Genomic DNA, 27750 nt, shown 5'->3' with positions numbered 1-27750 from the left:
AAGTTTGTTTTAACTTTATGTATGTATGTATGTATGTATGTATGTATGTATGTATGTATGTATTTTAGAGATTTTATTTATTTTATGTGAGTACACTGTCACTGTCTTCAGACACACCAGAAGAAGGATCCCATTACAGATGGTTGTGAGCCACCATGTGGTTGCTGGGATTTGAACTCAGGACCTCTAGAAGAGCAGTCAGTGCTCTTAACCACTGAGCCACCTCTCCAGCTCCTATTTATTTATTTTTAAAGGTGAAGATAAAATGGAGAGTGTGAGGCCAGTTGAGCTATAAACCATTTCCCAGTCAACATGGGCTACATGAGGTCTTGTCTCAAAAACAAAACAAAACAACCCCCCCCCCCAAGAAAAACCCAAAACAAAACAAAATACAGTGCTGGAAGGTAGGCGCATGCCCCGCTTAGCTGAGGGAACATGAGATCTGCAGTCTGATAACATTTAGGGACATTAGAGCTTCTGTAGACATGACTTGAGTTTGCTTTCATTCTTTGTCTAGAAGATCAAGATCGCGGCCCTCCGCATGTACACAAGCTGTGTGGAGAAAACGGACTTCGAGGAATTCTTTCTGAGTAAGTGACCCTGATTGTTCTGGAAGGCACTATCCACCGTCGATTTCTGTGGTGTGGGTTTGAAGTTTGTTTTTAAACATTTGCTTTGTGTATGTATGTTGAACATGTTTACTCATGTAAACACATGATACTCATGTAAATACATGATACTCATGTATCAGCCAGCAGACTACCTCGGTGTTATCACAGAAAGACTGTCTATGTCCTTTGAGACACGGTCTTTCATTGGCCTGGTGCTTACCAGGTAGGCTGTGCTTGATGGCTAGGGAGCCCCAGAGATCCTCTCGTCCCTGCCGCCCCACCACTGGGGTCCCAAGCATAAGCCACTATGCCTAATACTTCACCTCAGGATGAGGTGGTCATGCCTGCATGGTAAGCACTTTGTGGACTGAGTCACCTCCTCCTTCCTCTTTTTTTTTTTTTTTTTTTGTCATAGTTTCTGGATGTGCAGCTAAGGTGACCTTGAACTCCCGATCCTATTCTCTGCCTCCCAAGTGCTGGGTTTACAGGCCTGTGCCACCACTCCCACTCTTAGCATTTGACGAGGACTTTTTGTCAGTAATTTCTCTTTTTGTTTCTAGTTTTTGTTTTTTTTTTTTTTTTGGTTCTTTTTTTTTCGGAGCTGGGAACCGAACCCAGGGCCTTGCGCTTCCTAGGCAAGCGCTCTACCACTGAGCTAAATCCCCAACCCCTTGTTTCTAGTTTTTAATTGTTTTAGTTGATCCTGATTCTTCTTTCTATTCAAAGGCTATTGACCCCAAAGGCTTATATAATTTTATAACTTACATCCAATTGATAAATTGTTTACCAAAGGATTTTACTGGTTTAGATGACTACTAACAGTTGATTATATCAATACTGGGTTAATTTAATGCTATAAACTGTAATTATTAGCACAGCTAACTAAAATAGCCATTTGTAAGGACATTGGAAAATGTAAGGCACTTCTGTGTCCACAGACTTTAGAGCAGTGGTTCCCAACCTTCCCAATGCCGTGACTTTAATACAGTTTCTCGTGTGGTGGTGACCCTAACCATGACATTATTTTCATAGCTACTTCATAACTGTAATTTTGCTACTGTTATGAATCATAATGTAAACATCTGTGTTTTCCAATGGCCTTAGGTGACCCCTGCGAAAGGGTTAGTCTACTCCAGCAGGGCCTCGATCCCGCAGGTTGAGAGACACTGCTTCAGAGAGAAACCTGTGTTCTGAGTTCACACAGCTGGCACTTACACTGCAGCCGGTGTCTGCACGTGATGGACGAGGAGTGCCTGATGTAGCTTGACTGCTTGATAACTACATTGGTTGTTTAAAAGCTCAAATTGGTTACTTCACTATTTCAATAGATAAATATTAGTTAGGGAATTACAATACTATACTGAGGTTATAATTTTAATTTTGTTTACTGGTTTTCTAACTGTGCTAAAAATTACAGTTTATAGCATCAAATTAATCCTATATTGATATAATCAACTGCTAGTAATGATCTAAAGCAGTAAAAAAAAATCTATTTTCTTGTTTATCAGGAAAGACAGCTTTCCTGCTTCTTCATAAACAAGCAGTTTTTTTATTATTAAAAAATTACACAGTGGGGATTTAGCTCAGTGGTAGAGCGCTTGCTAGGGTTTGGTCCCCAGCTCTGAAAAAGAAAAAAAAAAATACAGTGTGCATATGTGTGTGTACACGTGAGTATGTGTGCACACCAATGCATGCACACACATGTATATCAGCATACATGCCACAGACCCATGTAGAGGTCAGAGGACAACTTATAAAGGTTATTTCTCTCCACCACGTGGATTCTGGGGTGCCACACTCAGCTGTGAGGCCTGGCAGCAAGCACTTACCTCCTGAGCCATCTTGCCAGTCCTCAACTGTTTTTTACTATACAAGAAATTTGTCCAAAATGAGAAAATATACTTTCTTCAAATGATGAAGAAAATATTGAATTAGTTTCTTAAGTCCATGTGCGTTCCCCTGACCTTTTAAATTTAATTTAGTTTACTTGATTTTTTTAGCATAATTTTTATTCATTTGTTTGTGTGTTTGTTTTTTACATTCCAACTACAGTTTCCTCTCCACCCTCTCCTCCCAGCCCCCTCCATCCCATCCTCTCTTCCTCCATTTCTCTTCAGAATAGTTCAGGCCTCCCATGGACAGCAACCAGCCATGGCCATATCAAGTTCCAGTAAGACTAGGCGCCTCCTTTCCTGTTAAGGCTGGACAAGGCGGCCCAGTAGGAGGAAAGGGTCCTAGAAGCAGGCACTAGAGTCAGAGACAGCCCCTGCTCCTGCTGCTAGGAGTCCCAAAGAAGGCCAGACTACACAGCTGTAATGTGCAGAGGGCAGGCTGTCTGGTTGGTTGGTTGATTCTGTGAGGCCCAGGTTAGTTGATTCTGTGAGTTTTCTTGTGGTGTCTTTGACCTGTTTGGCTCCTACAATCCTTTCTTTCCCTCTTCCGAAGGATTCCCCGAGCTCTGCCTAATGTTTGGCTGTGGGTCCCTGCATCAGTTTCCATCAGTTGCTGGGTGAAGCCTCTCTGATGACAGTTGGGCTAGGCCACGGTCATGAGTATAGCCGGATAGCAGTAGGAATACTTTTCTTGACTTTTTTTTTTTTTAATTTAGAAGGTAACATTAAAAAAAACAAAAACAAAAACAAAAATCATATCTGGAGCGGGAGAGACGGCCCAGAAATTAAGAGCACCTGCTGCTCTTCCAAAACCCTGGGTTTGGTTCCCAGCATTCACACCTCAGGGCACAACTGTTAACTCCAGTTCTAGAGACTTTGATGCCCTCTTCTGGCCTCTGTGGGCACAGCATGCGTGTCATACACATACATACATGCAGGCAAAACACCCATACATATAAAGTAAAAATAATTAATCTTTAAAAACCCAACAAGCCCAACATATCCACCTAGTGTTGGTTGTCCATGTTTGTTTGCTGCTCTGGGGATTGTACCCATGAGAGCTCGGCTAAGGTCCGCCTCCAGCCTCTCCCAGCATCTTTTTTCTTTTTTCTTTTTTTTTTGGTTCTTTTTTTCGGAGCTGGGGACCGAACCCAGGGCCTTGCGCTTCCTAGGTAAGCGCTCTACCACTGAGCTAAATCCCCAGCCCCTCAGCATCTTTTTTCAAAGAAACATCCTCAAGGTTAGATAGCTCGGGGAGGAAGATCACTTGCTTACAAGAAAATTCACAGAGTCAAGCATAAGGACCCGAGTTTGCTTGAGTGAATGTGTGAATGTGTGTTGTCAACCTGGGCATGGCCATGTTAGGACCCCATAGCCTCAGACCCACACGGCAGAGCTTCTCTCCTGAGGCTCTGGGATGCAGAGCTCTCCTCTGGTGTCCGGGTGTGAGAGCTGGCACCGTGTGTAGAAAATGTCCTCTGTAGCTTTCTCCCTCCAGAACTGTACAGCAGGATGACTGCAGTGCACAGACTGTGTCTACTGGGATTGGCTAACCTTGTCTGCTCGATTATCTGTGCGCCTTAACCTCGGCCGCCTTGTTCAGCAGGGTCCACAACTCCCTCTCTGTTCAAATCACTGTAATAAACACTCAGCTTCTGAGCTGTTAGTTATGGTTTCTCCATCTAAGACCTTGGTCCACCTGAACCTGCATTTCTGTCTGTGTCCATGTGGTTTGTCTTTTCTTCATTACCTCACTACCCCCATTCGAGTTCCTTGAGCCATCCAAGAACCCAGCAGCCAGACATGCCTGTAACCTGAGCATTGTGGGAGGGAGGCGACAGCCGGTGGGTCCTGGGAGCTTGCTGGTCAGCCAAAATGGTGAGCTCTCCCTGTCTCAAAGGAGTGAGGTGAAGAGCCATAGGGAGCACATCTGATACTCCCCTCTGCACTCTGCATGCACATGCGTGGATGCACACAGAGGTTCACATGCATGGACCCCACATACACACTGTGCACACAGAGAAGAAAAGGCAAAAGTTTATCATCAGATATTCAGTACTAGTTCAATTAATTATTCATATTTATTATAATTATTTTAGACGAATGTTTGTTTCCATTCCCTGTTATTAAAGGCTCCTTTTTTAAAATTTTTACTTTACATGTGCGAATGTGTTGTCTGCATGTGTGTCTATGCACCAATGCATGTGGTGCTACACAGAGCCCAGAAGAGGGCGCTGGAAACCCTGAACTACAGTTACAGACACTTGTGAGGTGCTGTGGGCGCTGGAAACCAAACCGGGGTCTTCTGCTAGTGCTCTTAGCCAACGACACATCTGTCCAGCTCCCTGGAGAACATTCTGGAGTTTGGATTAATATTATAGTTTCAAATAGAAGACAGTTACTCCATAAGTAGTTAGTGTTCATATTTCAGTTCTTAGCTTGCGATTACCAACCTAAGAAACGTTTCTGAACGTTGTTACAGCTACATATTTATAGCTCACACTTATTTGCGTTCATGTTTGTCCCTTTAGGGGTTTCACAGTCTTGAGGGATAGTAAGTGCTTGTAGTATTGTTTTTGTTTTGTGTTTAGAAGCAGTTGAGGCTTAAAGAGCCTCAGTGCCTTGCCCAGGAGTGCCCAGCCAAGCCTTGCAGCTGTGTTGTCTGGCTTGTACCTCAGGGATTTTCCTGCTGGAGCACGCTGACTTCTAGTGTAACCACACACTAGAAGTTGTAGTGTGGCTTAGAAATTCGGGGTTTGCTTTATTTTGGCGAGAGCTCGGTCTGTGAGACGTTGTGTTAGTGCTGGGCACTCGAGTGTACGCACACCATGGTGTGTACCTTGGTGAGTGTGGCCTGACTTTGTCCTTCAGGGCAAGTGGCAGTGAGTTTTCCGCTGATCACACTCTCTTGCAGGTTTTCTAAGACTTAAAGTAGGCATCTGCCTGTTCAAATCTATGGCACAGGCTGTCCATGGTGGTGCTTGCGAGGCAGGTCTCTGAGTTCAGGCCAGCTAGTACCGAATAGAGAGATCCTGTCTCAAAACAAAACAGCCACGAAAACCTGTAGCATAAGTAGGCATTGCTGTCCTAACTTGTCCTTTTAGTACTCAGAAGAGAGAGGCTTGGGCATTGCCGTAAACTTGAGGTTAGCCCGTTCTACTTACTGAGTTCCGGGCTAGCCAGGACTACAAACAGCCAACCTATGGCCTGTTTATTTGCTGTGGCCTTTTTTTTTTTTTTTTTTTTTTTGCTCGGTTTACATTTTAAAATCAAACCAAAGGAATTCCAAAGTGTGGCTAGTGAACAGAGAACAGGTTTGGAAAGTACCATCTGGAGGCAAAAGATTTAAAAGAAAAAATCTGCAAAATAATGAGAGTGATTTTCTTGTGGTTTGGATTCTAAGGACGTTAATGGGGGTTGGAATAAAATACGGAGATTCATGTATTGCTTCCTCAGATGATACCTTTCAAGTGGCCACGCCCACTTAGGTGTTTGATGTAGAACTTGATTACAAGTCCTGAGACAGAGAGCCTTGGGTATCTGGCAAATGTCATTCTCCCTGACTAACGTGAGGCTGAGGCCGTTTCGTGAAGACCGTGTGTGAGCAGGTTGGGTCATGGTGTGCTGTGCCTGTCAGCTTCTTGGACAGTCCTCCCTCAGGTTCCAGAGACCAGCGTGTCAGAGCCAGAGTGTGTGAAGGCTGAGATCTAGAGCGCTCCCTGCATCTGAGTGGCCCGATACTTTGCGGCTGTTGTTTCTGGGATGCTCTGTGGCCTTGCCCGTCACATGAACATGCCTGCTGCGTGATGTAGTTTGCTCCTGGTGCAGAGGTGATCAGTGATCGAAGCTCGTGCTTAATTCTGAATTCTCGAATTCCTGTCTGTGGCTCCCTTTGCCTCTAAGAAACTGATCACCGTAGGGAAGAGGATCTAATGAAGAAATTCGGAGCCATTAGTTGAGGTTCCAATCGACTTTGTGACACAGTTTCAAGTACCTGGTGAGGCTTTTCAAAGACAATTTGAACTGTACTTTTTTTTAGTTCACTGTGAAATGGCATCAATGGGTATTGAATACCTTTTTTTTTTTTTTTTTGAGATGGTCTCACTATATATCCCTGGCTGGCTTTGAACTTGATACGTAGAGTAGCATGGCTTCTACCTCAGATCTCTTCTGCCTCCCTAGTGCTGGGGCTGGTGCTGGGGCTAGAGGCTTGTGTCACGACCTCTGGCTTTGCTAACTAAGCACTGTGTAGGCCTTTTACGTCTTGTATGTCATCATAGCTCTGAGGCAGGCCCTCTTGTTTTGCCCACTGATTTATAGCAAGAAGGAAAGTGGACCCCGGAGAAGCCCAGAAACATCACCTAGACCTGCTTAAAAGTAAGAAGGTCTAGATTTTGAATTAAGTACTCTGATCACATATTCAAAAGTGGCACAATCACACTCTGGTGACAGTAATGGATTTGTTTAATTTTACTGAACTTTGTCCTTTCTTTGGTGTATTGGAGCAGGAGTGTGATCATGGCAGTGTCTCAGGGTTTAGCCCTGACGTGTGTAAACATTTCGTGTTGCTCATAGTCAACATTCACTCGTTGGTTTGATATTTCTGAGGTTTACTCTGTGGCTGTCTGTTCTGACCTTCATGGGCACAGGGCCTTACTCACGTGGCAGCTCTCCTCATCAGCCCTGAGCTGACCCCCAGAAGGGAAAACTGTGACCCGGGGCCAGCTGCTGACCTGTCTGTCTGTCTGTGCTTTCCAGCCCAAGAACTGATTCCCCATCTGAGGAAATTGGACAGGCTCCTGGAGGCTGCTGGGAAGCTATGGTGTAGAGGTAGCCCTTGGACAGACTGTCCCGTACAAGCAGCCAGACTTCACTCTCCAGATTGAAAGACAGACTTCCAAGAAAACCTTTCTTTTTAATGTTTTGTTCTAACATCCAAAAAAAAGACCCAACTTGAAATCCGGGCTTGAGAGTTTCTCGGGGCTATTCTTGTTCTAGGCGGAGGGCGGCTGGCCGGCACTCAGATGGCATGGGTCTTAATCGCTGGATGGCTGGTCAGGCCGGCCTCCAGCTCCCTCCCGCTGGGCTCAGAGAGGAAGTCCACTTGACAGCTGCTGGGCACCACCCAGTAAGCTCACCCGAGATTTTTGGTGTCCTTCTGTGACAGACCTGGATTCAAAGCCCAGCCTTACCACCAGCTTAACGAGGTAGCTGCCCAGTGCTACTTGGCCTTCTGATCTGTTTCCTTCCCTTAAAGGAGGATCATGGTGTTTCTTTCCTGCGCAGAGGTAAAGATTTAAGAGAAATGCTGTAAAAGACGATTAGCATTGCACTGGGCGTGGAGTATGGCCCTTTCTCCACATCCTTGAGTAGCAGTCCACACACTACAGATAGAATCAAGGAAGTGTGAATTTAATCCCAGCTTCCTCACTTCACGGTTTGTGTTGTACTGAGCAGTTGTCTTAATTCCACCGTCAGCTTTCTCACCTGTCGGTGGGGATGGGGGTAATGTAAATACCCACGTACTGGGGGTATTGGACAGATTTGTTGAGCTACAGGCTGTGAAGCACTTATTACGTCTGGTATATCATCCGCCCAGCCACAGTGACCAAGGACTCCCGATAAGTGCTGATTATGGTTCTCCTTCCTAGGGTCCTGCCCTGCGTGTCCACTCTTAGTGACCCTGGTTAAACATCACCTCACTGAACGCTGACTGGCAGAGGATATTTTGGGGGGTTGGGGGTTGGTGGGTATCCAGACTGTATACAGACTATGTAGCCCAGGCTGGCTTTGAATTTGCAGCGCTGCCCTGCCTCACAGGACTGCAGGATGCGTGCTGGAAATTCTAGACCGGCACTATCATGCCTTACTCCTCCTTTTTGTGAGTTGTCACTTCAAAAGACAGATTCTAACACGAGATTCTCACATGCCCACTAATTTTCTCCCATTCATTCATCCTTGTCAAGTGAGGAGGGGGAACTTGTAGTGGGGGTCACTCACCAGAGGGCTTGCTTAGATGTGTGAGAATTGAGAGGCATTGATGTCTGAACTGAGACCTGGCTCACAGGGACTGAAACAAAGAGCCTCGAGTCGTCCCTGGGGGGGCTAAAGTCTGGCCTTTGAGTGGCTGCCGTCCGTTTCCCTGTTCGGCCCTAGCTCCTAAGTGTTCCACTTTTCTCCCTCCCGGTTACTTGGGTAAATTCACTCGGCACATTCATGGCCATACCACATTGTCTTTAAAAACTTGGAAATGGAGGCCAGAGGCTTACCCTTTTCAGCAGGGCTCAAGTGATTACAGTAGCTGATGCTTAAGGGGAGCAGGAGAGGTGGTGTTAGTATTTCAGACCTCAAGCCAAGAAAGGGAGACTAGCACATGAAGTTGGAAGGAACGTTAAGAAGTCATGTCCGCCATGTTGAGTGTAAAACGAGAAAGTCAGAGGGAAGAAGCAGTCTGCCCAAGGCTGCCAGCGGGTAGGTAGCACGGCTGGAGCTAGAAGGCTGGTTGTCCGCATCCGGTGCCCCATCCCATGGTCTCACAATAGCATAATCAGAAACAACATCCCGCCCTATGTTTTGGCTGAACAGATTCCCACAGTGGTTAAAACAAGTCAGCCTGCCTCCTCCGCAACTCACCTATTTACACTATACTGTTATTTTCTAGGGTGTCAGATGCCCGACACATTCAACTCCTGGTTTCTTATAACCCTGCTTCACGTCTGGTAAGTGAGGTCATCATATGCATGTGTGTGCTTTGAGATGCAGCTCTCCTCGGGTCTGATGATATGAATGGCACTTGTTCAGGCGTGAAAACCTGTCCTCTCATTTCCATAACTGGCGCCTTGAAGCCCATTTTTATTAAAGGTCAAAGCATAAACCCAGAAATAAGCTAATATTTGTAATATTTTTTTTTCAAAGAGCACCTAACAACATGAATACTGCTATCAGTGCCTCTAAGAGACTCTCTGAGGCTGGATGGAAAAGTTCCCTCCCTCGGCTGTTTTAGGAAAGTTCATATTTACGTAAAAGTGGTTTGAATTGTGAGAATCCGTGGTCATTTTCATCTCTGGTCATCAGAAACCTATAACAAATTATACCACTGACATTTACGCCTGTGCCTCTGAGTGTGCATGCAGGTTAGAGTCAAGCCAGATTTTTTTGCATGTGAAAATATTTAACACCTTAAACAGTATTTTTTTTTTCAGCTGTCAAGTAGCCTCCCCCCACCAAATCCATTTTTCATCTACGGTTACACAGCATTAAAGGTCAAAGGGGTATATAGGAGTCGTCGAGGTGGGAGCTGGGGGAGCTGCCAGGTCTTGGGGGAGTAAACTCTGGAGAACTGGTTACTACACGGACCATAGCGAGTACTCTGGAGTGTGGGGATGGCTGCCTGTCAAAGGACCCTTGTCCGAGCCTGCCTTTAGCTGAGCCTTGCACCACAGGCTGGCTACTGTATAACGGTGCTCAGTCCTGATAGTCTCTGCGGAGCTCCTCTTTCCAAACTCACATCTTCCCTGAGTTTGGCTGAGGAGCCTGAAGGGGCAGTTTATTTCATGATTTTTTTTTTTTTTTGAACCTTCTAAACCAGTAGTTTATAAAAGGGACACTGTGCCCTGGGCACTTCGCTGGGTCCTAGGGTTGGCCCTCAAGAAGGCCAGCCCAGTGAGGGAGATAGGCCAGGTATAAACTGTATTGCTAAGTTGGACAATGTATATAAGTGGTGCTTATAGGAGAGAAGGGTGCGCTCCGACTGTTGGAACCGGTCCTAGCACTGTTAGTCCTCAGGTAGATACTGTACCGCTTGTCAGGCGGCTGAGAAGGCACACTGTCTGCCTTTGGTGTCCATGGTGAGGGTTGAGCCCAGGGTGCAGGGAGGGATACTGGATACATTGAGAAGAAAACTACTTTTTTTAAGAGCTGAGGACTGGATGGTAGAATTACTCATTGGAAAGCGGGAGGGTTGCGAGAAGGCTAAGCTGTCCCCAGAGGAGCTCAATGATAATATTCAGAGCCCGTATGAAAGACTCTTTATTGCCCATATAGCTAGAGGTATCTGAGTGGGAGAGGGAGTGGGTGGCAAAATAAAATATATAATCCCTGTGACCACATCCCAAGGTCAGCACCTGACTAATGGCTGAGAGAGCCTTGAAATTACTTGGATTTCTTTAAACTTTCCAAACTGTGTCTACTCAGCTCTTCTTGCTGAAGGTAACCCTTTTAGAGGAGTGGGGTGCCCCACCACCAGTTAAGTAGAAGGGGGGCATCTGTCCTCTGTCTTTCTCCGACCTCTTCCTTGCTCTCACTTCTCACGGTCTATGTAGGTTTTGGTAGAATGTCTCAGCAGCCTTTTTTATTTGAATCAGCCAATCCTTGTCAGAGACCTACTGTGTGTTCGGGACCATAGGGTGCTGGAGAGAAGGCTGTGCTACAGTTCACACATTCAGGAAACTGTGGTGGAAGGCGGGCCTGGAGGGCTGTTGTCTATAATAGATGGTAATAAAATGTCTGAAGAAAAGCCCAAAGAAAAGCTATGGAAGCACGAAGGTAGACCTTCATCTGATTCAGTGGCAGGAGGGAAGTCCGGGACCTACAGAACTCGGAGTATTTGAAGGCAGCCAATTGGCTGAAGTATTTGGGGTAGGTTTGTGGAGGAATCTAGTCAAAGGGTTACCAGAAAAGTGGTCTTGGGCCCAGAGTAGTGCAGTGATCTTCTGAGAACTGTGGGGGCTCCTTTTCCTAAGGAATAAAAACAGTTAGAAGAGGGATGGATCTGTCCAACAAGTCTGTAGGAAAGTTGGGTACTTTCCTAATCCTCTTCCCGCAGCTCTGAGATCCCAGAGTATAAACTGTAATTAAGAGTGCAGTGAACAGGGACACCAGAGGACACGAATCGTGGTACCTGTGAGGGAGGAGGCGAGGAAACGTGGAGGTCTGGAGTCTTGGGAAGCAGTCGTAAGGACAAATCCCCACCGAGCAAAGCCACAGCAGACAGACTCCTGGTAAAGGAAAGTACCCTGATGGGAGGCTTTCCAGAATGGGATCCCCTGGGTCCCATGGAGATCGTCACCCACAGGTGCTGGGCCCTTACTGGCAGGTGAGATAGGGATGGATGCCAGCAGTCCTGTGCCCTGATGACGTTACACTTCTCCTGTCCACTCTTTCCGGTCCCATACTTTTTCTGTGGGTTGAAATTAAAGGCTGCAGACTCGCTTCTGTCCCTTTGTTAGTTGTCCATTCAGTGAGCTTGCAGCGGTGCTGACCGTGTGTCCGTTGTCTCTGCTGAGCAAGGTCAGTATTGACTGCAGCTGCTAAAGGAGATGTCATTGTTATTGAGCATCCCTACGTGACCTTGGTACAACAGCCTTCCTGCGAGGCTCTTTGTCCCAGCCAGCCACTGTGCGTCCAGTCAGGTGCCTGTGCCAGAGACCCGGGAGCTCGCCTTGCCCTGTCAGTCAGTCAGTCATTAGTTTCCTCCCTCAAACTCTTTTGACCCTGAGCTACCAGTAATGAATTTACTTTGTAACCAGCACGCATGCTCCCGTGGGATACGGACATGCAAAGCTTGTCGTCTCAGCATCAGGAAGTGTCTGGTACTTCCTAGTCTGTTTGGACTAATTTTACCCAGAAGTTGCAGGTTTAACCCACCAAACTGCTTTCATGAGGGTGCAACCCCAGTCCCTGATTCCCTCCTCTGCTCCCGAGTGTGAGCTGAGCATACCATTCATGTCCTAGAAGATGCAGTGTGTACCTCGACTGCTCTGCCTCTCCCACTCTGTGGTGACTGAGTATTAGTACATCCCTTCTTAGTGCTGGGCGCACTCTGGTTCTTTCCTCAGTATATAGTTAAGGCATTATGTTCGTTGTAAAGCCTTCCCTTCCCTCTGACGGCAGTTCTGCGATTCTTTGGTAGTTCTTCTCATTGTAAACAATTTTTAAGTTTAAAAATCTGATATATAAAACCATAAAAGTTATAAATGAACTGTGTAATATTTTGATACATCCATATCTGTATTACATGATTTGTGTTCGTGCATGTGTATATGTCTGCATGTGTGCTTTGTGTGCAGAGCCCAAAGGAGGGTGTCTGCCACTGTGCTTTATTCCTCTCTCCTTAATAAAGAACAACACAGCTGGACGGTGGTGGCCTCTGATCCCAGCACTCAGGCAGAGGCAGGCAGATCTCTGCCTGGTCTACGGTGTGAGTTCCAGGACAGCCAGGGCTGTTATTCAGATAAACCTGTCTTAAACAACAAAACAAAAAATAAGCAATAATAATAGCTATTATTATTATTTATATATGAGCCATCATTTTGAGTCTCAGCCTCTCTGCCTTCCCCCCATCATTTTGTAATGTTTAAATTCAAGTTATAAATGCCCTCATTTGTTCTTTCACTGTGAAAGTTTTTGAAGTTCCGGAAGTCAGGTCCTCTGCAGAACCGATACACGCTCTTCACTGCTGAATTCTGCACATGCACAGAGCAACTCTCGTGTCAGCCACACTGTGTAAGTGGATGAGAAGGTTGCTGCTTGGGGTGAAGGGTGTGGAAATGATGTGGCCACTTCTTACACGTGTGGCACCTGCACAAAAGGACCTGAAGCAGCTTCCTGGAAACCCAGAAGGCAGTTCTCAAAGCCTCTAATTCAGTTCCTTTGTTTTACACAAGGAGGGATGCTTCTGGTGATCTGATGACATTTGTCACAAGTCACTATGTCCCATATATCAGTGGAGACTCTGAGACAAGCCCAAAGCTGACTCTGTGAACTGTTAATGCCCTGGTGTGCCTTCTTGGTGGCCAAAGGGACAGGGGTCTTTTTTCCTTAATGCAAATAATGACAGAAAAGACTACCAGCTCTGAAGCGAGCGTGGCCTTTCTTGGCATTCACTGTCTGTGTCCTAGAAAGTCTTGGGAGTAGTAGATGTGTCAGGACTGCCATCCCTGACCTCCAGGGGTCCAGAGCCAGAGGACAGCCTGAACTGTTAGAGTCAGAAGTAACTTGTAAAGAAGTTTCAAGGGCCAAAGAAAGATGGAGGATGAGCATTAGGGGAGCCAGGTAAGACTCCTGCAAAGAAGAAAAGGAAGTAAGCTATGGCCGGGAACGGGCTTGGAAAACATACTGTCCCCGTCACAGTCCAGCCAGAGAACTGCCCGGCAAGCATCGGCAGCATCTTTAACACCACCCTTGCGGTTTTGATGTAGCTGTAGGGCATCCAGGCTCCTGCTGGACTCCAGCAGCTCAGGCTGCTATGTATGGTGTGCCCTGGCCATGTGCATAGCTTCTTTCTCCTTCTCCTAGCCAGAGGCTCTTCTCACATCCACACACATAAGTTGTTGAGTTCCTTTGTTTTTGTTCAAACAAAGGCCCTCACAGAACTGTTTTATTCAGCACATGACCTTTAGTACCCTGGTACCCGCCAGCCAAGACCTGGATCTTATGGATCTGGTCGCAAGCCCTGTGTAGCTTATGGTAGTTCATGTCAGGTGAGATGGGTTTTGCTTTATTTCTTATGCCACAGAGAAGTCTGGTGGTTACCATACTCCCCCTAGAAAGCTTAGAGAGGAAGTTTAGGAAACTCACTAGAGATAGCCGTGTACATACATAGGAAAGGGTCAGTGGGCCAGCTCACCTATAAACAAACCACTCCTTAGTCAACTAAGAGGCCTGAGTGTGGCCATGCTGGCTTCTCTCTCCAGGCCTCAGTAGATGATCAAGTGAGACAAAGAAACTATAAAAATCCTACTGGAGATTCCTTTATAGCTGTCAGTGTGGCAGACCCGCTCACATGCCCACTGGTCACAGAATTCAGAATCAGATCCTCTCAACAGTAGATTTGGTTGAGCAAGTCCAAATTCCAAACATGGTTGTGTGAGACAGGGTGTTCAGAGCTGACAAAAATGTGGCAGGAGATCAGCATTAGGAACCACAAGGATTCTGCCCTCTCAACTGATGCTGGGAAGAGTCATGGCCTTTCTTCTTGGCTCAAAGAGAGAAGAGACTCTTGTTGTTTTGACCATGCAGACAGGGACGATCTCTCAGGAAGAGGCTGCTGTGCTGGGCCTCACTGCATCGAAGGAACCGTGTGAGTGACACGGCTTGGGGGAAGCCTGAGCTGTGTTTCAGTTCGTCTCTCCGCTGTGTGACTTAAGCACTCGAAAGGCAGAGAGCTGTGCTAGATAAATAGTTGTGTAAGCGGAGGGAGGAGATAGGCACAGACGCATCAGGCCTTCTAGTGTAGAGCCTGTCTCCGGGCTGGCCTTATACAGAGCCTGGGGAGCCATCGGAGGAAGGCTTGAACACTCCTGTTTCCCTTTACTCTGCTAGCTGGGTTCCTCGCCTTCCTTATATGTAAAGGAGATGCGGATTATTTATGAGCCACTGGGATCACTGAGAGACAGGGACAGTGCTGAGGCTTAAAGAGGCTTAAAACCTCAGTAATAAATTGCAGGTTTAAGAGCATCAGCAACTGTGGGAGGAGCGTGGAGACTTGCAGCACAGCTCACAGATCAGCCTGTGTTTGGAGTGGGTGCTCACAGAGACTTGTTAAACAAGTGGTTAATTAATCCAAGAATTTTATCATTACTTTCTTTTTCATGTTTACTTTGCATTCTTAAGGGTCATTTGTTTTAGTCTGTAAACCTTCCCTCCCCCAAAGAGCACTTTTCAGCATTTAGCCAAGGACCGGGTGTGGTGGTACCGGGCTGTAATTCCCGCTCTGTGGAAGTAGAAGCAACAGGATCAAGGAGTTCAAGGCTAGTCTGAGCCTCAATCCCTCCCCACTGCCCCAGCCCAAACAATTTAACACGAGCCTTTAGTATAAGGAGCACATTCACAGTGTCAACGCAGTATTGGATTGAGCGTAAACGTAGTATTCAGCGTTCTCCAAGCTGACTGGCTCATGCTGACTCTTACGGTACAGTCAGCCTGTGGCCTGAGTTAGCTTGGTCTTAGGCCCTAGGTCATCGAGTCTTTAGATGAGAAGTTGTGAATGGGTTTCATTAATTTCACTTTCACTTTCCGACTGGTGTCTCGTCTTTGGGTCTCACCTGGGAGTTTTAATCTGTTCTGTCCTAACCCCTAACCCCTAACCCCTAACCCTAACGTTTTTTGGTGGCAATTACCAAAGTTTATCTACCTTTGTGTTTTTTTGAGGCAGGGTGTCTCTGTGTATCCTAGGCTGCCCTCGAATTTAGGGTGTTCTCGCCTCAGCCTCTCCAGTGCTGGAGTCACAGACTTGCGACATTATGCCTGGCTGTGTATTTATCTTTAGTAGGATTTGGTTTCTTCCCTTCTAGGAGTGGCTTTTATCTTACAGGTAAGCTTGTATCAGCGTAAGCACATCTGTATATGTATATATCATCACATGTGTACCTGGTGCCCTCAGAGGTCAAAGAGGGCATTGGATCCCGGGAACTGGAGTTATAGATGATTGTGAGCCACCAAGTAAGCTCTGAGAACTGAACTCCAGTCCTCTGCAAGAGCAGCCCGTGTTACTAACCATTGAGCAATCTCACCAATCCTCCAATATGCTTTTTCTAGTGTGATGCCAGTTTTAAAACTATGCCCTGTGCGGATTAAAAAGAAAACAGAGCCAATAGATTCTGGAGGTTTGTTCTGGTCACTGAGTGAGGCAAGCAACCTTCAGTATAATTCTAGGTGCAGGTCTCAGTGTTGACACTAGATTTGTAACTTTGGGTGGGGGGGATGATTATGCTCTAGACCTGGAGTTTTTTCTTCTTAAAAATCTTTTAAAAATTATTTTCCTTTTAAGTGTATGTATGTTTTGCTTACATGCATGTCTGTGCATCATGTGCATACTGGCCATGTGTGTATGTGTGTGTGTGTATGTGCGTATGTGTGAGTGTGTGTGTATATGTGTGTGTGTATGTGTGAGTGTGTGAGTGTATGTGTGAATGTGTGTATATGTGAGTGTGTATGTGTGAATGTGTATGTGTATTGTGAGTGTGTGTGTGTGTATGTGTGTGTGTGTGTATTGTGTGTGTGTATGTGTATGTGTGAGTGTGTATGTGTTTTGTGAGTGTGTGTTTTGTGTGTGTATGTGTGTGTGTGTGTGTGTGAGTGTGTGATGTGTTTTGTGTGTGTGTATGTGTGAGTGTATGTGTATGTGTGACTGTGTATGTGTGTGTGTGTGTGTGTGTGTGTGTGGTGTGTGTGTGTGTGTGAGTGTGTGTGTGTGTGTGTGTGTGTGTGTGGTGTGTGTGTGTGTGTGTGTGTGTGTGTGTGTGTGCATTGTGAGTGTGTGGTGTGTGTTGTGTGTGTGTGTATGTGTGTGTGTGTGTGTGTGTGTGTATGTGTTGGTGTGTATATGTATTGTGAGGTGTGTGTGTGTGTGTGTGTGTGTGTGTGTGTGTATCAAAGCTCTGAGAGAAGGAAAGAAGCATCTATAACACTTAGCAGCGTTTGTTCTTTTGCTCCTTAAGCTTTTTTCTAGTCGTTTTTAGAATATTAAAAATTGCTGGATAAGCTGATTTCGGCCTAGACCAGATATTAGTCTAACCGCTGGGGTTATTGTGTGGTTGTTTGGTTGATTGGTTGGTTTTGATGTCTTTACACCTGGGTAGAGGCCAAAGGAGAACCTTGAGTGTTGTCCTCACCTTTCATCTTGTTCAAGGTGGAGTCTCCTGGTGTTGTGCTGCATGGGCTTGGCTAGAGGGCCAGTGAGTCCCCAGGGATTCGCCTCTTCACTTCTCATGTCAGAATAGAGTGTGTAGGTGGTACCGTGGGGAAGAAAGGACAAGCTGCCAGCCTGTGTGGAAAGGCAGACTTAGCCACTGGAGCTTGTGTGTGTCTGGACTGTACAGAAGGCTCCTGCTGCAGGGAGAGTCTGCTCGGGAAGGCGTAGGGAGGGGTCTTCCTTTCCATTCCCTGTACAGTTGGTTCAGAGCTAAGCAGGGGAAGAACTGAATGCCATGAGCTTTAAGGTAGGATGTTCAAGGAGCTGTTCACCCTGCAGGACATCCCAGGAAGCTGCCTGTGTCACCCCATGTGCCTGGCCTTCAGCTCCGCCTTTTCTTTTCTTGGGAGAGTAACTACAAAAGTTCTTCACAGTGGGCCTTTGTCTCTAACTTCTTATAGAGTTTGATTAACATAGGGGAAATCAATGAGCTTTTGGTTAGTGCGGGTGGCCGAGAGCCTGTGGCTCAGACCTTACATTCTCCTGACAGGACACAGGAGCTTCCTGTTCTGATAGGAAAAGCGATTCTTGCCTCAGTTTTGTAAGGAGAGATTTGCTGTAGAGTTTATACTGATTGGTGCTTGCGTTGGTCACATATCCATGGACGAGTTTGGTGTAGTGCTTTAGGAGTAATTTGAACTTCTCTTGTTGACAGCCTTCAATCCCCGTTTTCTAAACTGTTACGAGCGCCAACGTTTTAACGATAGAAGTTTAAAGCAAACGTCACTGTTTATATTTCTCTCAAGAGGCAGTGCAGTCTTGTATTTCCAGGTCCAGACAATGAAAGAATTCCTCCAAGTTGCCCCTCTCCAGCCTTGGCGATGTTGATATTTAGTTGAAGTGCTGTGGCTGGGAGGGAGAGCTCGCTTCTCAGTGACTCAGCTGTTGAATGCCGGCAGGTCCTTCTCCCCGGCTTCTCCTCCCAGCGGCCCACAGAAAGCCACTTTCTTAGCATGACCTTTCAAAGCCACCCAGGACTCCTCTGGCATCACCTCCCTGCTGCTTGTACTCTCCCCAGCCACATATGGAGGCCATCACTGTTCCTTTGACAGGCGCTGACTTCTCCCTTGGCCCTACCTTTGTTCTCCATGTTCTGTCTGTTCAGAAGCCTTTACCATTTGTCCTGTCTTCACTTCAGCTCATCTTTCCAAGGCCCACATATAATGTTTCCTTTCCCAGATCCCATTGATCCTAAGGTAACCTTTCAGACTCCATTGTACAGTTTTGTCTTAAGACACTGCCTTCTTTAATTTTACATGTATTTATTTTGTGTGTGTGTCTGTGCGCACACGTGTGAATATGTGTCGTGCTGTGCTGCATGTGTTGGTCAGAGGTCAGCTCTTGGGAGTCAGTTCTCTTTCTAGTATGTGGGTTCCAGGGAGTCAGGCGTGGCAGCAAGTGCCCTTACCCATGGAGGAATCTTACCAGCCCCTTTCTGTTGCTTCTGTGTGCTTTGTTTCTCTTAGGAGACACATAGCTTGAAATTTGGACTCATGTCTTTGCCATCCGTGTACTACTTAGTCATTCAGCCATGTTCCTACACATAGTAGGAGCTCAATTTATGTTCATTGGGTAAATTGTCAATCAGCTGAGAGTTCCTCCTGCTGCTGCTGCTGCTGCTGCTGCTGCTTCTTCTTCTTCTTCTTCTTCTTCTTCTTCTTCTTCTTCTTCTTCTTCTTCTTCTTCTTCTTCTTCTTCTTCTTCTTCTTCTCTTCTTTCTTCTCCTCCTCCTTCTCCTTCTCCTTCTTCTTCTTCCTCTTCCTCTTCTCCTCCTCCTCCACCTCCTCCTCTCCTCCTCTCCTCCTCCTCCTCCTTCCTCTTCCTCTTCTTCCTCCTCCTCCTCCTCCTCTTCTTCCTTCTTCCCCCTCCTCCTTCTCTGTGTGAGCGCTCTGTCTTCAGACACACCAGAAGAGGAAACCAGATCCCATTATATAGATAGTCATAAGTCACCATTTGGGTGCTGGGATTGAACTCTAGAAGAGCAATCAATACCCTTAATCACTGAGCCATCTCTTCAGCCCTGAGAGTTCCTTTATTTTATATGACCTTTTTAGCTGAACTGCCAGTTGTCTTATAATGACATTAGAACAAGCCATTCTGGGAAACCCCAGAAACCTCACCTCATGTTGATATAGTTAAGAAAGTGTATGGTCTGAAAAAGAACTGTGCCTTTTAAACCTCGGTGGGCAGGTGTATTAACAGACGACAGAATTTTCACATAAATGAAGAATTCCGTTACCTCGCCGTTGCTGGTGTGAACTGGCTCCTGTGACAGGTGAGCATCAAAACGCACTGCGTCTTTTCAGGAGAGAGGCTGACGAGAACAAACTGATTAATTTATTTAAAAAGTTCTATTGAGCCTTGTCCAGTGCATTTCTGCTGTGCAGGGCGCTCTCTGTCACGTGCTGTCACCTTTTCACAGCCTGTTTTGTTATGGTCTGTTGTTGTAGAAATATAAAAAATAAAATGCTGTCTTTTACCCCCACTTGGCCCGGCACTGCAGTCCCCCAAGATATCTGCTGGATATCTCAGTCTCAGTCAGCAAAGCCTCTCACCCGCTTTGCTCCATCCCATATCACACTGCCAAAGGCCTCTCTGAGCCTGGCAGCAATCTCTCTACCTATCTAGTTCCCAAGGCAGGTTTCCATGCCAGAAACACACATCCCAACTCTGCGGTGGCCCAGACCAGCCGCCCCACACTTTCTTACCCTTAAATCACTACATGAAAGAACACACAACACAATAACCTTTGACCCAATTGATAAGATATAATTGCTCACCTAAACATACAAAGCCCTGTACACATCCATCCCTTAAGAACATTCATAACAACCTGTAAGGGTACAGCATGGAATCTTAACGTCAGCTTCCATGTTGTCTCTGCTGGAGCTTCTCTCCCTCCTCCTCTTCCGTTCCCGTTTCCTTCAAACTTTTCTCCCGCCCATCCTTCTCATCCAGTGACAGGCCTCATTCTATCTTGTACCTGCCTCACCTGTGATATCATCCCACAATGGTCTCTAGGTCTCGTATTTTAGGTACTAACTGGGTTCAGAGGTTAAGAGTTAGAATGAAATTGCCAACAGATCCACTTGAGGTCTATAGTGAACCTTCGGTGGGGAAGCCATAGGCTGTGGTCTGGAGAGATGGCGCTGCAGTTAACAGCAGATACTGCTTTACAGAGGATCTGAATTTGGCTCCCAGCATTCAACTTGGGCTGCTCACAACCACCTCTAACTTAGCTCCAGGGATCCAGTGCCTTTGATCTCTGAGGGCATGCAAACTCAGAGAACACACACACACACACACACACACACACACACACACACACACACACTCTCTCTCTCTCTCTCTCTCTCTCTCTTAAAAGTAAATCTTAAATAAAATGTTTGATGCTCACCAGAAATTTATTCTTTCATGAACAAACTGGTTTTCCCAATTTCGAAGCTGTCCATTCTGTTACTTAAATCTTTACTTCCCCTCTGGACAGTTTTTACTTTGTTCAGTAAACTTTCTCTTTGACCCAACCTCTGGTTTTGATTTTAATGCTTGAGTAGACAAATTTGAGGCCCCTCGCCTGCTTTCTCTGAGGTAGATGCTCTTTGGTCTTTCTCTCAACATCTCTTTATCCACTATTCGTGTGCATGTGTGTTCGTCAGGGCAGGCTGGCGAGTGCCGTTATCTGCTGTGCCAGTCTGCTCTCTGTCTTTTTTTCTCCTCCTCTTCTATTAGTTTTAATTTTATTTTTAATTGGCCCATCATACATATTTATAGATTATATAATACTTTGACACGGGGTTGGGGATTTAGCTCAGTGGTAGAGCGCTTGCCTAGGAAGCGCAAGGCCCTGGATTCGATCCCCAGCTCCGAAAAAAAGAACCAAAAAAAAAAAAAAATACTTTGACACATGTGCATTGCGTTATAATCAAACCAGAGTCATCAACGTGCCTACCGCCTCATGTGTTATTTCTGTAGAGTGAGAATATATAAAATGCTCCTTCTAGCCGTCTTCACATACACTGCACTATTGTTAGCTATAGTCTCACTACGGTGCAGGAGGACAGAACTTACTCCTTAATATGACTGGAACTGCTTGTCTCTTGAGATATAATGTTCAAAATTAGAATCAGTACCAAGCACCTTTGGAGTCTCGCTTTGCACATTGGGAGCATACTTCAGTATCTAAAGCACATTAATTTGGGGTCGGCATCCCTATTGACTTGCATTGAGCGTGTCCTAGCGCTCTCTCTCTCCTCTCCCCTCCCTCCCTTTTTAAGGCTCTTTTACATAGGTAGTTGTGACTCATATATCCTGGACCTCTGGAGTTTTAGCTCCTAGACCCAAGTAAAGGACCCTGTGTTTTCCCTGCTCAGATTCTGTGTGGTGCAGTCCATGGAGACAGACTGTGGTGCTATCTTTCATTCACGTTGGGTCATGTAACACATTGTTCTCGTGATGAGCTCATCATCTGCCCATTTGATAAGTATGTTTTCCCCCGATTTAGTCATGGGGATGCTGAGACAGGTTGCACGGGAATCATTCCAATGTTGCGTGTAGACTTTTCTTTTACAAAGAAGAGTAGTGAGACAGGGTCTTGCTCTGTAGCTCATGCTGGCCTTGAACTTCCAATCCTCTAGCCTCTACCTCCTGTCTACTGGGATTTGCATGTGTGTCCTCAGAGCCTGTTCTAATAGGAACCTGCTAGTTGATTTTCTTTTCTCTTCTTCCTTCCTTCCTTCCCTCCATTTTTCCTTTTCCTTCCTTCCTTCCTTCCTTCCTTCCTTCCTTCCTTCCTTCCCTCCTTCCCTCCTTCCTTCATTTTTCCTCCCCCCACCCCCCTCTTTGAGACAGAATCACTCTATGTATACCAGGCTGGCTTTGAACTTACAGAGATTTCCTCCACCTTTGCTGGATCTAAAGGCAGATGCCACTACTCCTGGCTGATTTTCCTTTAAGGATTTGTTTTGTTTATGTATATGTGTATGGGTACCTTAGGAGGCCAGAAGAAGAGGGTACTAGGTTCCTTAAAGCTACAGTTACAGGCCACTGTGTACATGCAGGCTGCTGGGGCAGTGGGCAAATGAAGAGTGGACAGACAGACACCGGTACAGTGGAGCTAATGTGTTGGTACCTCCACGAGTCCAGGGGGAGAAGCTCGCTGGTCTCAGGAGGAGCTCTGCAGTCCTGCAGTCTCAAACATTTCCGGAGAGGAAGCTGCAGTTGCTAGTCTTTGTCTTTGTGCATACCAATAGTCATCCAAACTTTGACTCCCAAGAAAAGCTTTGCCATTCCTCTTGCCCTGGGTCGAATGGCTAACTACGGCTCCTGCGATTTTCCCAGTGGATCTGAGGCGTTGGCGTCCTCAAGCTAGGGCCATTCCCAGGTCAAACTACACATTCACTGTGGACCTCCGCACTCTGACTTCCTCGGAGCCTCACTCACGTACACTTAGCTGCTCAGCCATCTCTCCAGCCCCTTGCAGTCCGGCAAGCTCTGTGTGGAGATAGGCTTGTCAATTCAGATGTGGTTTTCTATAATCGTAGCAGGAATTGTCCTTCGGGTCTGTTGCGGTCACTTGATGTCTAGTTCAAAGCACTAGAATTCCGTTTGGTCGTAAGAATAACATTAGGGATACTTTGGAAAGTTAGCAACCTTGAATATATTCTTTTTTTACTATTTTTAATCATGCACATGTGCCCCTGTGGGTGGGCTGGTCACTTGAGTGTTGGTATAACAAGGAGGCAGAGGCCTCAGATCCCCCTGGAGTTTGACTTACAGGTGGTTGGGAGTCTCCCGATGTGTATGCTGGGAACCGAACTCTGATTATTGGTCCTTTGGAAGAGTAGCATGTGCTTTTAACTACTGAGCCATCTCCCCCACTCCTGAATATATATTTAAATTAATAAAAATGGTGCATACTGTTAGTCCTAGCACTCAGGGTGCAGAGGCAGGAGGATCTCTTAAGTTTGAGGTTGAGGCCAGCCTGGTCTACACAGAGAGTTCCAGGACCGCAGACTGAGGCCCCCGTCTCAAAACAAAGCAACAAAGAAACAAAAACCTGATCTTTCCTTCAGTGGAAGTCGCATCGAGTTGGGGAACGGTCTGATAATTATAGAAATGTAATTGTGATATTCTTCGTGTCTGTATGCCGAACAGATATTAGCCAAGACAAGTAGAATGGAAGCCATAGATATAATGGGAGAGTTTCTACATTGCTAATTACATTTTTAAAGGAAAAGGAAATAAAAGTGATTTTGAAAAGAATGTTAGGTTTTTGCTGTGGGGGTGGAGTGGGGCGAGCGGCGCGTGCATTTGAGTGTGCACACACCCACATGTGAGGCCGGAGGGAGACGTTACCTTCCTCCCTCGATTGTCCTTCTGCAGCTCACGGTTTGGGCAAAGCCAGCTGAGCAGGGAGCTCTCCAGCCCCGACATCACAGTCACAGGCATGCCCAGCCACACGAGCATTTTTACGTGGGCGCTGGGATTCTAACTCCATTCCTCATGTCTACAGAGCCAGTGCTCTTAACTACTAAGCCAGGTCCTCACACCTGAAACTGATTCAGTGATAGATTATATTTAAACTTATATGGAATAATATTTCAATGAGCAATATAACAATGTAATTTTTTCTTACTGTATCTTTGAAATCCTTGGAGTAGCTCAGTAGCCACGAGTAGCTGGTGGCTACTTCACTGAACAGGAACATTTTTTGCCGACATTTAAAAGTCCTTTAGTGGTGAACAGATATCTTCCCCAGCTGAGTGGAGAATTCAGGTTGATTATGCTCTAACAACCACATGCGATTCTTTCCATGTGTGAGGGAAGCTTCCGAGGAATCCTCATCTGCGTGCTGCTTACATCGTCACATGTAATCTGCACACTTGGGATGGGCTTCTGTACAGTGCCTGTAGTGTCCCTGTCTTAAAGCTGTGGCTTTCACATAGCACGGATATTCATGGCAAGAAGCTCACGCTTGGGCTCTGATTCAGTGCGCCACACTAGAAATCACTCTTCTGTGTGAATGCATAGAAAATGCAGTTGTCCAGCGACTGTTTTGCTTTCCCTCAGGATGTGTCTGGTCCGAATGAAGCAGGAAGGCCGCACCGGGAAATACATGTGCCGGATCATCGTTCATTTCATGTGGGAAGATGTGGAGCAGCGAGGCCGAGTCATGGGGGTGAGTGCTTCCCCAGATGCCAACCCTGGACAACCACCATGAAGGAATGGTTGACCGGAGTTTGGGGTTCTTTCTGCTTTAGAGTGGATTTGCTGTTGGGTTTCTGTGAAGTGTTGCTGAACACCAGAGAGGCAGCTCAGTTAGCGTCACTTTTCTTGCCCCTTGGGAGCCTGACATACCACGGATATTTATGGGTTTGTGCACAGTATTGTGGTTTGTTGGTATGAGGACATCTTGTGTACAGAAGTAGAGAGAGTTCTGATGATGCAGAGGATAGAATGGGGAACCAAATAGTAATCTAACTTAGGGACACTGCCCTTGACATTACTTCAGTATTTGAATTAGTTCCCCTTTTACCTTAGTTCTTTGATCGGTTGGTTGGTTTTGATTTTCTTGAGACATGGATTCGTGTACCTTATGAACTCCTGATTCTCCTGCCTCCATCTAAGTGCTAGCATTGTAGGCACGCACCCTCATACCTGACCCTCTAGGTTTGTCCTTACGAGAAGATCCTGGGATGAAGGCCAGCAGTCCTCAGGGATTGAGGAAAACCCTGGTCACTAGCAACCTAGAATATTCTGCCTAAGTATCCATTGAAAATAAAGACCTTAGTAAATTTAGTAGTTAGTCCGAGAAAAAGGAATATGGAGCGTGCAAGTGTGCACACCCGTGCTCGTGTGTGTGTGTGTGCTCGAGTGCACACGTGTACAAGTGCATGTGCATATGTGTGTAAAATAACTGATCACTGTAGGACATACGTGGTACTGAGTCTCATGCATGTTTGTTTGTTTTATTCTGCATGACCTCATTCTCGTGTACGTCCACACAGCTCTCTTTTCACTTATATCATTGTTCACAGGCTGTCTGTGCTGAGCGGCTGTTCAGTCGTGGCTGACTTTCAGTGCCCCGTTTTCACACGCTCCTCTGCTTTGTCTGTTAGCACCATGTACAGTTTTCTTCATATAAAATTGCAACCGTTGGGACTTATACCATGCGTGTAGGTATGGGTTTCCTCCTGGAAAACCTCTGGGTTCTTCTGGGTTGAGGGCTTTCTCGTGTCTTTGAAGGAACTGTAGTGTAGGAGCACAGGAGACCTAGGTTTGCCTTTAAGTATCTTTATGGACATTAGCATGACACTCTGGGGAGACAGCGTGGCAATGGCCTTGCTGTTCATTCTTTTTTTTTTTTTTTTTTGGTTTTTTTTTTCAGAGCTGGGATCGAACCCAGGGCCTTGCGCTTCCTAGGCAAGCGCTCTACCACTGAGCTAAATCCCCAACCCCTCTTGCTGTTCATTCTAAGAAAGGGCAACAGCAGTTGAACCTGCAGTCATCATCATCTGCTTTGGAGTCTCAATGAGATCTGTTAGTGTGTGTGTGTGTGTGTGTGTGTGTGTGTGTGTGTGTGTGTGTGTGTGTGTGTGTTCCGACATGTATGCAGGAGCTCAAGCTGGTCAGAAGAAGGTGTTAGGTCCCTCTAATCCCCTTACCCTCGGTACCCCTTAGCCACCATGTGGGTGCTGGGAACCGAACCCTGATCCTCTTCAAGAACCACTGAGCCATGCCTCTGGCCCTGCTGAGCTCTTTTTATAACTGTTCCCTTTGTCCTTGTTTCCTTTCTCCCCTGGCCTGCTTGCCGGCTTTCTTTGCCATCAGACGGAGGTCAGCAGACTAAGCAGGTCACACAGCCGGACTTCCTGTGTCCTCAGGTGTTTACTGCTCTCTTCTGTGGCAGCACCCACTGGACTTGGGGCAGTGTTGGCATTTCAGATCACCCAACTAACGATGACTAGTCGTACCCTCCAGCCAGCCAAAGCCCGTGCTGACTGCCAGGCGTTGCGTTAGAAGCTCTTCCATGAGATGAACCTGTTTTGCTTATCTCTGTTGACTGAACTCTGCTGGCAGTGGGACCAGCAGGGCCATGTGAGCCACAGCTGTCCTATCCCAAATAGCCCAATAATCCAGAAATTGCTGACTTCTAGACCACAGGAATTTCTTTTAATTACACCCTCTGCCACAGATTTTCTCTTCCATATATAACAGCAGTCGACACTAGGAGCCTTCCCTGTGGTGCTTTGTGTGTAATCTCCCTCCTACCTCACTGTGAACTTTATGAAAGCAGGAAACTGACCTATTTTATGCCTATGTGTAACATCAAATGGATAAATAGGATGAGTTGAGTTGAAGGAGTGCATAAATTAAACCTCAGCCTTTGGTATGTTCAGTTGGGTCTGTTTGTTTGAGACAGGGTCTCATTATATAGCCCTGGCTAGTCTAGAACTTGCTATGTAGACCAGGCTGGCCTTGTATTCAAGAGATCCACCTTCATCTGCCTCCCAATTACTGGGATTAGTCCACCATGTTAATATATTCTATTTTAAGATACCTTATTAGATAAATGTTATTTGACTCACTCCTTTCTGATACTGTCCTACAAGAGTCTTTAATTTTTCTCCTCTATCTGGCCCATTTGGATTGTTCTAGAGAATGTGTCATCCTACAGGGTGGTATAGTGCCCCTCAATCTATCTGGGGTCTTGATAAAGAAACAATGTGGTTTGGAAAGTTTCTGACCAGGGCCAGAGAATCTACTTTCCCTCCCCCGACCCCACTTCCTTACTTCCTTTCTTCCTCTCTCCCTCTCTCTCTCTTTTCCAGCATGTCCCAGACTGGCCTTGAACTCACTATGTACCTCAGGATGGCCTTAAACTTTGGGTCCTCTGACCTCCACCTCCCAAATGTGGAGAGTGTAGGTGTGCCCCGTCATGCCTTGTGTTTTATGTTGTGCTGGAAATGAACCCAGCATGCTAGACACCACTGAGCCTTATCCCCAGTCTGAGCTTTTCCCTCTTCTTTGCCTTGTTCTTTCACAGGATCTCATGTAACCCAGACTGACCTTGAACTCACTACATGGTCGAGGATGACCTTGGATGTCTGGGCTTTTTGCTTCCACCTTCCACGTTCTAGAATTGCAGGCATCCACCACCACAACCAGTGTAGAGTGTCTCCTTTTTTAAAACAAATTTTCAGGTTATGCCTGTGTTAATAGGGGTGTGAGAGGTGGCAACCACACTTCAGATGGCAAGATGTTAGTGATTTCCCTAGTATAGGATCCTACATTACTGTCATGATGAGAAATGCCCAAGCTCTGGCAAAAATTCTAAATGAAAGGTAGTGTTTCAAACTAGACACGTAGAGGACTTGGGTAAGTACTACTCTTCAGTGTACTTGACACGACCCCTCCCCTCTACCTTGGTGGTATAAACAGGTACCTTTTCTACAGAAAGGACAGTTGTGTATTAACCCTTACGAGTTCGAGGCAGGTATAGGGGCGTCAGTCTGTTAGGGCACAGCCTGCAGCAGTGGGACTTGTGACTTAAGAA

At 46.2% G+C, this 27750-nt stretch overlaps 1 protein-coding gene across 3 annotated transcripts in view; it reads left to right on the top strand.

Annotated features, from left to right (window-relative positions):
* The window catches only part of LOC116902185 (ubiquinol-cytochrome-c reductase complex assembly factor 1), an 89794-nt gene that overhangs the window by 24208 nt on the left and 37836 nt on the right, over positions 1 to 27750 (top strand). For all 3 annotated transcript variants that reach the window (XM_032904548.1, XM_032904551.1, XM_032904550.1), the window contains 3 exons: positions 518 to 590; positions 9165 to 9222; positions 24264 to 24372. In XM_032904548.1, the coding sequence (XP_032760439.1) occupies positions 518 to 590; positions 9165 to 9222; positions 24264 to 24372 (240 nt within the window). The remainder of the gene's footprint in view (positions 1 to 517; positions 591 to 9164; positions 9223 to 24263; positions 24373 to 27750) is intronic.

The sequence above is a fragment of the Rattus rattus genome, chromosome 5, assembly GCF_011064425.1.
Source record: "Rattus rattus isolate New Zealand chromosome 5, Rrattus_CSIRO_v1, whole genome shotgun sequence".
Lineage (NCBI taxonomy): Eukaryota > Metazoa > Chordata > Mammalia > Rodentia > Muridae > Rattus > Rattus rattus.
This window is presented reverse-complemented; position numbering and strand designations above follow the sequence as displayed.